This window comes from Tamandua tetradactyla, chromosome X (assembly GCF_023851605.1).
Source record: "Tamandua tetradactyla isolate mTamTet1 chromosome X, mTamTet1.pri, whole genome shotgun sequence".
Lineage (NCBI taxonomy): Eukaryota > Metazoa > Chordata > Mammalia > Pilosa > Myrmecophagidae > Tamandua > Tamandua tetradactyla.
The window spans coordinates 53823683-53840574 of NC_135353.1; the positions used below are offsets into that span (position 1 = coordinate 53823683).

Below are 16892 nucleotides of genomic sequence, written 5' to 3' on the forward strand. Positions count from 1 at the left end.
AAGAATGAAAGCTGCCACCTATCCCACACATTATACAAAAAATTAACTCAAAATAGACTAAAGTCTTAACTAGAACAGTGAAGACTATAAATCCCTAGAAGAAAATATAAGGAAACATCTTCAGGATCTTCTGTTAGGCATGATTTCTTAGACTTTACTTCTAATACACAAGCAACAAAAGAAAAATAGATAAATGGGAGCTCCTCACAATAAAACAACAACAACACACACAAAAAAAAACGTTTATGCATTAAGGAACTTTGTCACAAAAGTGAAAAGACAGCCTACTCAATGGGAGAATGTATTTGGAGACCACATATTCAATAATGGTTTAATGTCCAGAATATATAAAGAAGTGCTACAACCCAACAAAAATATAGATGACTCAATTAAAAATGGGCAAAAACATCAATAGAAATTTCCCTAAAGAGGAGGTATGTGCCTGTTTGAATCTGTGGTCGACCCCAGAAAAGCCATATCCTTTAATCCTCATTCAGTATTCCTGGCTTGGAGCTTTATGATTGTCCCCATGGAGTTGTGACTCCACCTATTCCAGGTGTGTCTTGATTAGTTTATTGGAATCCTTTAAAAGAGGAAGCATTTTGGAGAGAGACAGAGCCACGAGAACCATGAGACCCCGTGCAGCCAGAGATCTTTGGAGATGAAGGAAAATACCCCCAGGGGAGCTTCATGAAACAAGAAGCCTGGAGAGAAAGCTAGCAGATGCTGCCATGTTTGCCACATGCCTTTCTAGTTGAGAGAGAAACCCTGAACTTCATTGGCCTTTCTTGAGTGAAGGTAACCTCTTGTTGGTGCCTTAATTTGGGCATTTTTGTAGACTTGCTTTAATTGGGATATTTTCACAGCCTTAGAACTATAAACTTGCAACTTAGTAAATTCTGTGTTTTAAAAGCCATTCTGTTTCTGGTCTATCACATTCTGGCAGCTTGCAAAGTAGAAAAATGTATAAATGGCTGAACGTCAGCATCCCTAGCTATTAGGAAAATGCAAATCAAAACCACAATGTCATGGCATTTCACACCCACTAGAATGGCTACTATTAAAAAATAGAAAATGACAAGTTTTGGAGACCACATGAATAAATGGGAATATTCATTCATTGTTGGTGGAAATGTAAAATGGTGTAGCCATTGTGAAAGACATTTTGGCAGTTCCTCAGGAAGCTATGTATTGCATCACCATATGACAGAGCAATCCTGCTACAAGGTATATATATACCCAGAAGTACTGAAAGCAGGGACTTGAACTGTTATTTTCACAGTGATGTCCAAAGTGGCAGGATTCACAGTCACCCAAAGGTGGAAGCACCTGATGTGTCCATCAACCAATAAATGGATAACAAAATATATATCCATACAATCATTTTCTATTCATGTGTAAAAAGGAATGATACCCTCATTCATACGAAAATATGGATGAACCTTGAGAACATTATTATGCTAAGTGAAATAAACCAGACACTAAAAGACAAATATTGTATGATCTCACTGATATGAACTAATTATAATAAGCATACTTATAAAGTTAGAATGTAGATTAATATGGGATAGATTGGGGGTAAAAAATGGTGAGCTGATGCTCAATTTATACAGAATTCCTATCTAGGTTGATTGTAATTGTTTGTAAAAGATGGTTGTGATCATAGCACATTATTGGGAGTATAATTATCAGCACTGAATGACGTATGTGAATGTGGTTGAATAGTGACATTTTGGGTCATTTATGTTCCTAGAATGAGGGTAAGAAGAGAAAACATCGGAGTGTATAACACAGTGAACCCTATTGTGGATGATAGACTGGGGTTAATAGTACTAGTATAAGAATGTTCTTTCATTAGATATAACAGACGTATGGCACAAATAGAAGGTGTAAATAATTGGGTGTCCTATCATAGAAGAACACACCTAATGTAAACTGTGGTCTGTAGTTTATAGTACTATTTTAATATTCTTTCATCAGTTGTAATACAGGTACCACACTAATGCAAAATGTCAACGATAGGAGGTTATATGGGAACACTGTATTTTTTACACATTTTTCTGTTAACCTATGACTTCTCTATTTAAAAAAATAGTAATGAAAATAATTTTTCAAGAACATAAACCTTGTGATAAAAGAAAGAGAGAGAGATCATTGGTGATTTTTCACCAGAGTTATTTTATTGGGCAGATGCCAGATTCTTTAGGGGTAGACGTAGGATATCAGTGGTTGAGGAGAGTAAAATATGGAAGTGGAGAGCTATTCTTTTAAGAACACTTTCTGTGTAGAGAATGAGGTTCTGGTGTAAAATTGGAGAGGTTTGGAGGGACAACGTTTCAGTTAAGGTCATCCTCTATAATCCTGTTTTAGTACAAGCTAAGAAAACTTAGAATTGTATAATTTTTAATTGAAGTTTTACAGAAACCATGTTTTGAAAACTTGGTTCTGACATTAATTCATACTGCACTTTTGCTCATTTTTTATTTCACAACTTGTGGCATAGAAAATTAATATTCAAACACCTTTTTTTTTTGTCTTTCAGGAAAGACTCTGTTTGCCTCATCATATTTTGGAAGAACGAGGTCTTGTGAAAGTTGGTGTCACAGTTCAGGCTCTTCTTGAATTACCTACAACCAAGGCATCTCAGCTTTCTATGGCTTGATATAATATTTCAAAATAATGATTATATAGTTTCTTTTATTTGAAATGATTTCAAATATCTTAAGTTCATCAATAAGAATTATCAATCAAAAATACTTCTGTTAGGTTGAGACTTAGGGTTTTTTCTTTTCTTCTTTTGGGGGTGTGTGTGCATGGTCCTGGAATTGAACCGCAGTCTCTTGCATGGAAGGCAAGCATTCTACCACTGAACCACCTGTGCACCCCTTAGAGTTTTAATAATTATATGGAAAACATCAAAATTAAGTTTTGAATTGCCTGAATGCTTTTGGGGGATCGGAAACTATTAATTTAATAAGAGTTTTTGATACATTCAAAATCTCTATTTACTGAGTCAGTTGTTAATCTTCATTATTTTTCAAAAAGCAGTTTGCTACTAAATTTAAAATGTGCTTTCAATTTTATAATCATTGTTTAATTTTTATATCATAGTACACTAGTAAACATCTAAATGAGATCATCCATTTTTACTGATCTAAAACAATTCTTTATTTGTGTTATTTAATACATGCCTCATTCTAGTTGATGCACAATTTCTTCACTCTTTTGACTTAGTTTTCTAGGTAAAAAATGAGTAGGAAAGACAGCATTCTGGCTTTATATTAAATTCTTTTAGTATTATAGGTTGGTGCCAAACTTTTTCAGTTGTACTGTAGATTGTTTACATGTGAAGTGCCTGTGTAATTGATGACTCTTATATAGTCTTAAACATTTTTGCAATTGCTTTTTGTGTATTAATAGGGTCAGTGGAACTTTAGTAGGTTATGTTGTCAGTATTATGTGAGGATTTAAATATGCCTCATGTTGTGACATTTGTGGGTTTTTATTTAGTCCATTGCAGTTTTCCTTAAATTGGTTAGTTCTTGTTGTCAAAAACAAATGTTAATATGCTTTATTTATGCTATTTAATTTTGCAAATTTAATCATCTTTTAAAATGTATTATTTGAAGAGTATTTTATTTCTGTATTGAAAATGTTACACAAAACAGCAAGGTTTTTGGAAACTTGTGAAGTACTAATTATCCAGGACATTTTGCTAATACTGTCAAACTTTGGATTTATATCTTGACTTTGAGGAACATCACATCAGTCCTGTCTTTAGCTACATTCAGAGAGCAGCAATTGAGGAATCGGTGTTTATTTGGTTCTGGCCATTTGTAGATTCTGTAAATGATCCTCAATTAACTTGATGTAAATTAAACACAGGCCTTTCTATAAATATTTCATAAGTACACTATGTCAAATAAAGTTCTTTTTCAGTTTAGGGATCAATAAATTTAAATTGGTAGTTGTACAGGAATGTTTCAAACACATTACTGTCATAAATAACTCGGTTACCTATAGAAGAAATGTAATAATTATTTTTTAGCCAAGCAAGTACCATATCTTGCATATGTGATTGTTTGCACTTGTTACCTCTTAATATGGATGCAACTTATTAAAAATGTTGGCCTGGGTATTTCAAAGGGTATATATAAAAGGTAAAACGAGTGTGCCAAATGGTGTAGTAAGGGTTAGTTTAGGAACAACTCTACCTTTTTTTATTTGTTGGCATGAAACCATATAATTGAATTTTGGCTTCAGAATGCAGATTTGTTCTTTACATTCCTTAAGAGTTAATCGGAGAATTAAAAAAATTAAAACTTCTTATGACTATAAGGGTCAAAAATTAAATTATTATTTATATCTTTAAATATTTTCACCTAATTTGTTATTTTTCAGTTAGATCTAAAAAAAACCCTCATTGACATAATCCTTCATGAAAACTTAGGTATTATAGGTAAGAAATGGCAACTAAAAGCCTTAGTTAATTAGTTTTTATTGTAGAAATGACAATGTTACAAATAAAGTGACTATTGAAAGCTAGAGCAATCATTCATATTGCTTTCATAGTTAGAATACTATAGAATTACTCTTATTAACCACTCTAGATGTTAAACATTTTACAAGTATTTTTCTGTGTTTTGTCATTGAATATTAGTGAAATTGTAGGCCATTTCCTATTGCATTGCACTTACTTGTCAATTGATCATTACTTTAAAGAGAAAATACACCGGAACCACACTATAGCATTTTTTTCTGCAAAGCAAAATTCCATCTACGATGGGTCCATCTGAGATCTATACCATGACAGTTACCTTACTTACCATAGTGCCAAAAGGCACCACCACCTCTGTGGCAGTGTCACCACATAATCCCCAAGGACAACTTTATACCAAGGCTATAATGTATTTCTTTTAGTAATTTTTAAGTGTGAAATGTTGTTTAAATATTTTATGGTTATTATATTTTTACTTTTGTCAGTTATTGAATTAAGAATAATTATTATTATTTGAATTGGATTTGTGATTTGCTGAGGACTGAATAATCAAACTAAAATATTTTATTAGGCCCTAAAAATGTTGTAGATAGCCAGTTCTTTTAAATTTTATTACTGTATGGCACAAGAAAGACCAAGTGATAATGAGTATGTTGTAATTTCAACTAAGGAGTGAAAGTGCATCACTGTTTAATAATTACCTTTACAGAATACTAGTTTAATGACTTTTCTAACTGTAATTTTTGAGGAATTCAGAAATATTTGTATTGGTCTCAGATCTATCATAATTCATTTGCTGATGTGCTTAAAAAATAAATGGAACTCTAAATGTATATTCCCAATGCAAACTGTGGATAAAGTTGAATGAAAAAATTAAAGTCTGGGGTTTCATTTTTCTCTTTCTACCTCTTCTCTCAACATCACAGCATCCATTTTTTTGTCTCTGTCTGTATTCTCTAATATGGAAAAATAGTCACACTTCAAGAGGATACTCAAAGCAGATTGTTTTAAGAGACACTTTACATCATGTTATTTTCAGTAGATAACACCTTTAAAAACTATTAATTTCGTAGGATACCTTTACAAAATGATGTCAGTGTTACATAAGATAAATTATTTATATAAGATAGATGTAAGATAAACCGTTATGTAAAGAGTAGAATGCGTTAAAGTGTGATTATTTTTATTTTTTATTTTTTAGGGGTTCATGGTCCGGGAATCCAACCCCGGTCTCCTGCATGGAAGGCGAGCACTCTACCACTGAACCACCGTGCACCCACTGTGATTATTTTTTATTGGAAATTTCAGTAGAAGCCATTTAATTTGACTAACCTTAGGCTATTTGATAAAAATTCTAATCTTTATTTTTTAAGTAATTCTGATTTTTAAAAATCTCCATATTTTATTTTAAAAACTTATTTATTTTATAGTTGTGATTCATCCTAAAGGTAGAAAGCCATTCAGGTAAATGTTACTAAAGATTATATTTTATAGTAATTCACCCTAAAGTCTCAGATTTAAAGAAGTGTTTAAGGAAGATATTTGGCATAGGGTGTTTGAAAACTACCTGAAATTTGTACAGAATTTTTAGTTGTTTTTTTGGTAATGTTATTAACCTTGTTCTCTGCTTTAGTTAATTTATATTTTCTATATTCTTCATCAAATCATTGTAGAGTAATCAAGAACCTGTCTCAGGGTCTGGAGCACTCAGGAACTGATACATTACTGTAAGTTAGATTAATTTGGGAATGTGCAGGTATCTTCTGGATTTGGTTAATTTGGAAATATCAAAAGCCACCTTTTCTTTAACATTAAACCTTTCTGTTCCTGCCTTTTTATGTGACAAAATCCTTATGCTTGTGGTGTTTTAATAACTTAGCATTTCTCTGTGTGTTTAATGCATGGTTGCAGCTGCTTTAGTAAAAGAGGTTCTTTACTGCATTTGAAAACCAGAATTTAGAAGTTAAGAAAATTCTGACAAGTTGTTTAGGATGGAAAGTTGCTGATTGACTCCTTTGAAAGAGAATATTCTTTAAATTGTGATAGTTTTAAAAGTTTTAAGAAATTATTATCTAATAGTTTCTTCAGTTTTCAAATTCATTTTTACTCTATGTGTCAAGGATCTACTTTAGGTGATAAATGATTTATTTCAGTACATATGCAGATACATAAATTGAAATTGTTTTTTTCAGATAGCAAATTGAATATTCTAAAACTTTGTCTCAGTCATTTTTAATGCAAGGGAATTAAAAGTAATAGCATCTAATTTATGAAGTTGTATCTAAAATTAAACTTAGGGTACTGATTCTATATGCATCTATATGATTCTATATGAATCTATATTCATGTATTCTATATGAATTCTATATGAATCTATAATCTATTTGTTACCAAAATACAGATTGATTCATTGGGTCTAGAGTAGGGTCTGAGATTTCATACTTCTAACAAGCTCTCAGGTGTTTCTGATCCTGCTGGTCCAGTGACTGGCTTGATTAATAAGGCCTTGGGGTCATTCTAATTTCATTTTAATATACTTACTGTACAGCAGTAGTTCAGTATTTTAAGTGGTGCTTCGTGGTCTTTACTATAGGTTCTTAACATTTTTATTAGGTCTGTATTCTGAAATATGTTTTACTTTATTAAGAGTTTGTGGATTTTCTTGATGGTTTTATAAGGTGTGCTTTATTTTTGATTAATAGTATTTCATATTGTTTTCTTTTAAAGATAATTTTGAATACATGGTACCATATAATATTCAAAATAAAAGAAAGTAGTCACATGAATAATAAGATTTATGATTATAAAATGGCCATATATATTCAAACAAGTTAAAATGAATGTTAAATTAGCAAATATTAAAGCATGACACCTTCCTCTTTGTAATGCTTAGAAAACTACAGGAATTTTTCCTGGTCTCCATGCTAGTCCATTCTCCATCTATTAGGCAGCAACTCTCTCCTTGGTATTAATTTGAAAACATACTTATTTTGTCAGGCTACCATGATAAATGTAAAATTTGGGCCAAATACAAATATATAATTAATTCTAAATGTTTTTGAATTGTGATCAGGGCTGTAACTTTGAAGTACATAAAGTGCTGAAGGCAAAAACAAAGAGCAACCAAGAATTCTTTATCTGTCAAAACCATGCAAGGAATTAAGACCTTCCCAGAAAAACAAAAGCTGAGGGAGTGCATCACCACTAGATTGGCCCTACAAGGCATTCTAAAAAGAGTTCTGCAGGTTGAAAGACAAGAGCATTAGGCAATAGATTGAAGCCACACAAAAAAATAAAAGATCTCCAGTAAGGGGAATGACAATAAGGTAAATTTAAATGCCAGCACTATTGTATATTTAATTTGGAATGCCACTTTTTACTTCCTACAGGAACTTAAAAGCAAATATATAATTTAATGATAAGTGATTTTGGATTCATAAGGTTTAAACATATAATTTGTGACAAAGACTACATAAATGTGGGGAGACGGAGGATTATGGGAACATAGTTTGTATATATTGTTGGAATTGGTATCAAAGTCAATGAAACTGTTATAGATTTGGGATCTTAAATTGAAGTCCCATGATAAAATCAAAGAAAATATTGAATAATTGAATATTGAAGAGCTCTGTGCAAGCCTATAGAGACAGCAGTTGAGTACAGGTTGTCAGGGGCCAGGGCCAGGGAATGGGGAGTTAATGAATAATGGGTATAGGGTTTCTGTTTGGGGAGATGGGAAAGTTTTAGTAATGAAAGGTGCTGAAGGTACTGCACCACTGTGAATGTGATTAGTCCCCCTGTATTATAGGCTTGGGAGAGGTTCAGATGGGAAAGTTTTAGTAATGGAAGGTGGTGAGGGTACTGCAGCATTGTGAATGTGATCAATCTTACTGAATGATAGGCTTGGGAGTGGTTGAGATGGGATAGTTTATGTTCCTATATATGTCCCCACGATTTAAAGAAAGGCAACTGAGGAGGCAATGACAGTTAAATGCAATGCATGATTCTAGATAGGATCTAAGAAGAAAGCAGGAAAGGTTCAAAAGAACATTACTGGTACATATGAAGATGTTGAAATATAGACTGTAAACTTTATATCAATGTTAAATTTCTTGAACTAGATACTCTTCTTCAAGGTAGTTACATAAATGAATATCCATGTTTTTAGGAAATATATATGGCAATTCACCATATATATGAAGGGTTCAGGGAGGCTTGATGTGTATACCACTTACACTCAAGTGTTCAGAATATGGATTGATATATATGATGGACAGACGGGGATAGATAGATACAGCAAATGTGACAAAATGTTAAAATTGGTGCATTTGGGTATCTGGGGGAGGTGGAGAAGTGTTTTAGAATTCTCTGTATGGGATTATGTTATTTTTGTGACTGTCTTGTAAGTTTGAAGGTATTTCCAAATAAAAAGTTTAAAAAATACCGAATCCTGGACCCCATTTCAGACCAATTAAATCAGAACCTATGGGGATGGGACCAAGGCTTTAGTATTTTAGTATTTCAAACTCATACACTAAGTTAGAAACTCTGAGGAAAGGTTTGAGCTGAAGATTTAAGTTTTAAGTGTGAAGATTATTGGTTCTCAACTCTAGCTGCAAATGAGTACTAGTTCCTATATATGTCCTATATATTTTTAATTGGTTATTGCTGGCACAAGAAAATGCTATGATTTTTGTGTCTGGCAATCTTGCTTAACTCTAGTTATAATGATTTGCTAATTCTACTGATTCTTCTTTGTAAATAATCATATCATCTGCAAATAATGAGGGTTTTAACATTTCTCTTCTGATCTTATTTATTAAAAATAAGATCTTAAACTCTTATTTTCTTATAGTATTGGCTACTACATGTAATACTGTTTAAATCTCTGGTAATAGCTGGCTGTTTTGTCCTGATCTTGATCTTAACAAAAATGTCATTAATGTTATCCCATTAAATACAATATTTATTTTGAACATTTATCAAGTATCCCAGTTTTCTAAAGTTTTTAGAAATAATTATAAATAGATGTCATACCTTACCAAATGCTTTCCTGCATCAATTATGATTTAAGCCAGTAGTCTAGTCTATGGTAATTTACATTAATAGATTTTCTGATGTTGAATTAACCTTGTTTTGCTGGGATAAATCCTATGTGATCATGATTTTTAAAAATTTCTTGTTATATTCAGTTGGCTGCCCTGATATTTGCCCTTCTGTAATTTCTGTAGTGCAGTGGTTTTCTCAGGGAGATGCAGAGTAGAGTCAAAATCGAAACGCAAACCTCTTTTTTCCTAAGCATTCCCTTCCCTACTACTTCTAGCTAACTTTTGCACCAGGCTGCAACTCCCTTTGCAACCCGTATACATAAATTTCTGTCTTCAGAAGGATATTTAATAGATCCTTATTAGTTCTTGGGGTCCATGTTTCACTCCACAGTTTCTCCAGAGTTAATTAGGGAGGGAGTCAGTAGTTTATACTAGTTATCCATTATTACATGTTCTTCAGAAGCTTCTTTTACAGTATTTTATATAGAAATTGCTGTTGAACCAGATTCTTCCCTACTATTTATATGTATGATTTAGTTTTGAACATTTTTATTTTTCAAATTACATTTCATCTTGTTAGTTCTCAGATCTCTCAGAAATATTTCAAATCTTGATTCCTCAATATAACATGTTAGCAACCCATCACAGTTATAACCTCCAAATTTCATAAACATGACATTTTTGTCTTTAAGTTTTTATACATTCAGTATTTTATCACTGTAGTATTGTGGCTGAGACTTTGTTCATGATTAATATTAATCAGTATTCTGTGAATGCAGTTAGTAAGCCAGCTCTGAACCTACCAGAATTATCTAAGCCAGTGCTTCTCAAACTTTAATGGGCATAAAAATTACCTGGGAATCTTGTTATAATGCAGATTCTGAGCCAACAGTTCTGGGGAGGGCTTGAGATTCTGTATTTCCAACAAGATCTTAAGTGAGGCTGATGCAGCTGGTCCATGGATCACACTTTAGGTAGCAGGGACCTATGCATGATTATCAATATCAACTAAAATAATAATTATAAGAATCATTATAAATAACTTTTCAGCAATAAGACACATTAGGTAAAAAAGCTTTTCCCCTGATTTACATGCTTGTTAAACCAAATCAAAACATGAAATTAAATTATCTTCCATAGAACGATGCCTCCTAACCTCTTTGTATGTTTCTTGGGCTTCTGGAAACACTGCTTTCAAGCTGCAATCTTTGATTAAAAATAAGGAGATTAACAGTGAGTCTGATTTTGGACCAGCTAGGTTTCTGCCAGGTCGTTAACAAACTCAGAGAAACTGGCAACTTAGATCAAAATATTTTGAAAATCTCGTTAATTTCTTGCCATTTATTTACCTGCCTGTTTCTAGCAAATTTGAAGATAGGTCAATTGAGATTACCCAGGCTGAAAGATAGAAAAATAAAATATGATATAAGATGAAGATACAAGTGAACAGTCTCAGAGACGTGTAGGACACCATCAGGTATACCAACATGCGTAGTGGGAGTCATAGAAGGAGTGCTGACAGAGGAAGGGGCAGAAAGCATATTTGAAGAAATGATATTCATAAACTTCCCAATTTTGGTGAAAGACATTAATCTACACATCCAAGAAGCTCAACAGACGACACATTGGATAAACTTAGATCCACGCCTAGATAAATCATAGTCAAGCTGTCAAAAGACAAAGAGAATCTTGAAAGCAGCAAGAGACAAATAATTCATCACATACAAGGGATCCTCAATAAGAGTAACAGGTGATTTCTCATCAGAAAGCATGGAGGCCAGAAAGCAGCAGGATGAAAGAAAATAATTCTTGTCAAACCATGAATTCTATATCCAGCAAAACTACTCTTTGAAATTTAAGGGAAAAATGAGACATTCCCAGGTAAACAACAGCTGGAGGTGTTTGTTGCTTGTAGACCTGACCTACAAGGAGTGCTAAAGTGACACATATATATTGAAATGAGAGTGTAACTCAAAGCCATGTGAAGAAATAAAGAACACAGATAAAATACAGAATATTTTCCTAAACGGGAAAATATAAAAGTCAGTATTATTGTATTTTTGGTTTGTAACTTACCTTTGTTTTTTCCTATATGATTTAAAAGATAACTACATACAACAATAATTATAAATCTAGTTTAATGAACACACAAAATAAATAAATGTATTTGTGTTTATAATATAAAGGAGTCAGAGCCTTAATGGAACAGTTTTGTATGCTATTAGAATTAAGTTGTTATCAATTCAAACTAGACTGCTATGAAATTAGGATGTTAATTATTTAGAAATGGATAAATTAAGACATTCCCAGATAACAAAAAACTGAGATTTCATCCCTAGTAGACCTGCCCTATAAGAAATACTAAAGGAAGTCCTTCAACATGGAATGAAATAACACTAGTCAATAACTTGAGTGACATGAAGAAATAAAGAGCACCAGTAAAAGTCACTGTACAGGTAAAAAATAAAAGTCAGAATAAATACATTTTTGTTTGTAGCTTATTTCTTCTTCTATCTTATTTAAAAGACAGCAGCCTAAAGTGGTAATCATAAAACTGTACTGATGGGCTTATAATGTATAGAGATGTAATTTTATGACAGTAATAGCACAAAGAAGATGAGAGAGAACAGAGCCATAGATGAGCAAAGTTTTTGTATATTACTGAAATTATATTAATACTAATCTGAAATGGATTATTTCAAGGGAAAATGTTAATTGTAATTCCTAAGGCAACCACTAAGAAAATATCTCAAAAAACAGAGTAAAAGAAACAACAAGAAATTAAAATGGTACACTGGGAAATATATATTTAACAGGAAAAAAGAGTAATCGAGGAATAGAAGAACAAAAAATATGACATACAGAAGCCATTACATTACATTTGCATTAATTAATACAAAACCATGATGAGATATGACTTCTCCCACTTGGATGACTATAATAAAAAGAGAGAGTGTATTGGTACAGTTTTGTAGAACTTAGAACCTTCATAATTGTGGTTGGGGATGTAAAAGGATGCAGACACTTTGTAAAACAGTCTGGTAGTTCCTCAGATGTCTAAACATATTTGCCACATGACCCAAGAATTTCACTCCTAAGTATATACCTAACAGAAATGAAAACATATATCCACACACAAACTTGTACACAGATGTTTATAGCACCGTTATTGATAATAACCCCAAATTGTAAAAAACCTAAATGTCCATTAACTGATGAATTAATAAACAAATTTTGATGTATTCAAACAATGGAATGTTTTAAGCAATGAAAGAATGATAAATTGTACAACATGGATGAATCTTGAAAACATTTTTCTATGTAAAAAGATGTCGTCTCAAAAGATCAAATATCTTATGATTCAGTTTATATGAAATGTCCAGAATAGGCACGTTTATAGAAACAGAACATAGATTAGTAGTTGCCTAGGTCTGGCAGATTGGGGTGGCAGATGGGATGTTACTGCCAATGGATATGGATTTCTTTTTGTGGTGATAAAGATGTTCTAAAATTAATTGTTTTGGTGGTTGTTCAACTCTATACTAAAGAGCAGTCTTACTTGTATACTTTAAAAGGGTGAATTTCATGATATATAAATTATCTGAAAAAGCTGTTTTGAAAAATATAAAAATTTAGAAAAAAGGACAAACAAAAAAGAACATTAGACACTAAGTGTAATGGCTCTAACTTTCCATTTGAAGACAAAGATTGTCATGCTGAATTAAAAATATGAGCCAGATATATCCAAGGATGCTGTTTAAAAGATACAATGAGGAGTTGAATGTAAAATCATGGAAAAGTTAGCAGGCAAACTTTAACAATAGAGTTTATATGTTATACTGTTAGACAAATACATAATATGTGCAAATTCCAAGAAGATGGTGGAATAGGATAGGTCAAGTTCATCACTGCTCCAAGCAAACAGCTAGAGAAGGGTTGGGAGGGCGACTGAAATGGTAATTCCAAGGTGTAAATGACCTGGGAGAGTCTTCTGTACCACATAGGGAAGCACTGGTTGCAAAAGCTGAGGAACTGAGAAGCAGAAAAACGGCGACTGTCCAGCTGTTGGAAACTGCCTAGTGCAAGCAAGCCCAGAGCCCATGGGAGTGCATGGATGGGGACGCGGGGTCTAGGAAATAAACCAAGCTGCATTCCTTGAATGTGCTATCCTCATCAGTGCAGCCCCACAACTCACAACCCACTCCACCACACACACACCTGAACCCCATCACCAGCCCCTCTCCCGTGCTCCAAGTGCCTTCACCCCACCAACCCCTCATGTGTTTACCCACTCCACAAACCCACCCCAAGTGCCCACATACCTACCTCAGCCCAACCCACCTCTCCTGCACAAGAGCAGACTCTCCTTTCCCTGGCTGAGTCCTCCCTCCCCCCTGTAGGCGTTTGCCAGCACAGAAAGGCTGCCAGCACTTACCTCCATACTCAGGCTACAGCTGCCCCTAGCCCACACAGTTGCGCAACACCCCCGCATCCCCCAGCTCTTCGCAAGTGTGCATCAGTTTATGGCCCTCCTAGATCTGCACATGCACATGGCCCCCAGTTATGGCCCCTAGTTATGCCCCCCAGCAGTTCTGGGCAAGTGCTGACCAGTGCAGCTGGGCCACAACTGCCCCAAGCCCACACAGGTGCAATGCAGACCCACTACTCTGACTTTTGTGCATGTGTGAAAGGGCCCTGTGCCCTAGATCAGTGCACAACAGAGCCCCATCACCCAGACCCATGCACCCACTCAGTGACATCCTCCCTGCCACTGGGTACCCACACTCACAGGCATCAGTGTAGCATTCCCCAACCTGCATCTATACCTACTTTGCAATGCATCACTGCCCCACCCTGCACCCTGAATCCCGCTCCACATCCATCCCGCAAATACACGTCTTTAGACTACTGAAGGAAATCAACTTCCAAAATAAACCAATCAAGATATTTACATGCTGCAAAGGCAGCAGAAAATCACTAAATGCATCATGATGCAGATAGATATGGCCCAGGCTAATGACCAGATAAAAACACCAGAGGAGACACAGACATTGGAACATCTAATCAAAGATGTTCATATAACTACTAAATGAAATAAATGGGATGGCTAATGACAAAAAGGATACCAAGAAGACACTAGAAGAGCATAAAGTGGAATTTGAAAGAATAAATAGAAAAATAGATTCACAGAGATTAAAGATGCTGTAGACCAAATAAAAACATACTAGAGACACACAACAGCAGATATGAAGAGGCAGAAGAAAGAATAAGTGAACTAGATGATAGGGTAACTGATTTCAAATACTCAAAACAGCAAATGACAAAATGATGGAAAAATTTGGATTGGATCTCAGGGAAATGATGGACAAAAACAAAGCACACAAATATAAGAATCATTGTTGTCCCAGAAGAAGAGAAGAGTGAAGGGTTAGGAGGATTAGTTGAAGATATAATGGGGAAAAACTTCCCAATCCTTATAAAAGACATAAATATGCAAATCAAAGAAACCCAAAGAACTCCAAATAAAATAAATCCAAATTGGCCCTCCACAAGACAAATACTAATGAGTCTGTCAAATGTTGAAGAGAAGCAGAAAATCCTGAAAGTGGCAAGAGAAAAACAATCTACTACATACAAGGGTAACTACATATGACTGAGTTCAGAGTACTTAACTGGCACTATGGAGATGAGAAGGCAGTGGTATCATATAGTTAAGACCTTTAAAGAGAAAGACTTTCAGCCAAGAATTTTGTACGCAGCCAAATTGTCCTTCAAAACTGAGGGAGAGGAAGGCAATAGGCTGAGCCCCCAATCTTGGGGTTTGTTCATATGAAACTTAACCCCACAAAGGATAGGCTAAGTCTACTTAAAATTAGGCCTAAGAATCACTCCCAAGAGAAACTCTGTTGTTGCTCAGATGTGGCCTCTCTCAGACAACATGACAAGCAAACTCACTGCCCTCCCCGTCTCTACATGGGACATGACTCCCAGGGCTCTGGACCTTCCTGGCAACGTGGGACAAAAATCCTAGAATGAGCTGGGACTCAGCACCAAAGGACTGAGAAAACCTTCTTGACCGAAAGGGGGAAGAGAGAAATGAGACAAAATAAAGCGTCAATGGCTGCGAGATTCCAAACAGAATTGAGAGGCGTGTTAGTTAGATTCAGTTGTCAACTTGGCCAGGTGAGCATACCTAGTTCTGTTGCTGCGGACACAAGCCAATGGTACGTGAATCTCATCTGTTGCTAATTACATCTGCAGTCGGCTAGGAGGTGTGTCTGCTGCAATGAGTGACGTTTGACTTAATTGGCTGGTGCTTAAATGGGAGATTGCAACATAGCACTGCTAGCAGCTTGGCATTCCTCATCTCAGCACTAGCAGCTCAGCCCAGGCCCTTGGAGATGCAGAAAGAAGTCACCCCGGGGAAAGTTGTTGGAACCCAGGGGCCTGGAGAGAAGACCAGCAGAGACCATCCTGTGCCTTCCACATAAGAAAGAACCTCAGTGGAAAGTTAGCTGCCTTTCCTCTGAAGAACCAACAAAATAAATCCCCTTTTATTAAAAGCCGATCCGTCTCTGGTGTGTTGCATTCTGTCAGCTAGCAAACTAGAACAAGAGGTTATCCTGGAGGTTATTCTTACACATTATATAGATATCACCTTTTTAGTTAAGATGTAATGGAGAGGCTGGAGGGAACTGCCTGAAAATGTAGAGATGTGTTCCAGTAGCCATGTTTGTTGAAGATGATTGTATGATATAGCTTTCACAATGTGACTGTATGATTGTGAAAACCTTGTGTCTGGTGCTTCTTTTATCTACCTTATGGACAGATGAGTAAAACATATAGATTAAAAATAAATAAATAATAGGGAACAAATGTTAAAATAGATTTAGTAGATTGAAATGCTAGTGATCAATAAAAGGGAGGGGGAAGAGGTGTGGTATGTATGAATTTTTTTTCTGTTTTTTAATTTATTTTTCTGAATTGAAGCAAATGTTCTAAGAAATGATCATAATGCTGAATATACAACTATGTGATGGCAACAAAAGAAAAAAAAACTGAGGGAAAGGGTGGTGCAATGGTGGCTCAGTGGCAGAATTCTCACCTGCTATTCCAGAGACCTGGGTTTGATTCCTGGTGCCTGCCCAGGCAAAAAACAAACAAAAAAACTGAAGGAGAGATTAAAATTTTTCACAGGCAAACAAATCCTGAAAGAATTTGTTAACAAGAGACTGGCCCTTTAGTATTTAGAAATACTAAAGGGAGTTCTGCCAGTTGAAAAAAAAGAATATGTGGCACATTATCAGAAGTAAAATTACATTATGATATAAGTTTTGATTTATATG

The 16892-nt window shown here is 34.6% G+C and overlaps 1 protein-coding gene across 2 annotated transcripts in view; it reads left to right on the forward strand.

Annotated features, from left to right (window-relative positions):
• Nucleotides 1–5376, forward strand: part of LRCH2 (leucine rich repeats and calponin homology domain containing 2) — a 194514-nt gene extending 189138 nt beyond the window's left edge. For both annotated transcript variants that reach the window (XM_077146764.1, XM_077146765.1), the window contains one exon: nt 2543–5376. In XM_077146764.1, coding sequence (XP_077002879.1) covers nt 2543–2662 — 120 coding nt within the window. In that variant the 3' untranslated portion in view covers nt 2663–5376. The remainder of the gene's footprint in view (nt 1–2542) is intronic.
• The last annotated feature ends 11516 nt before the right edge of the window (nt 5377–16892 follow it).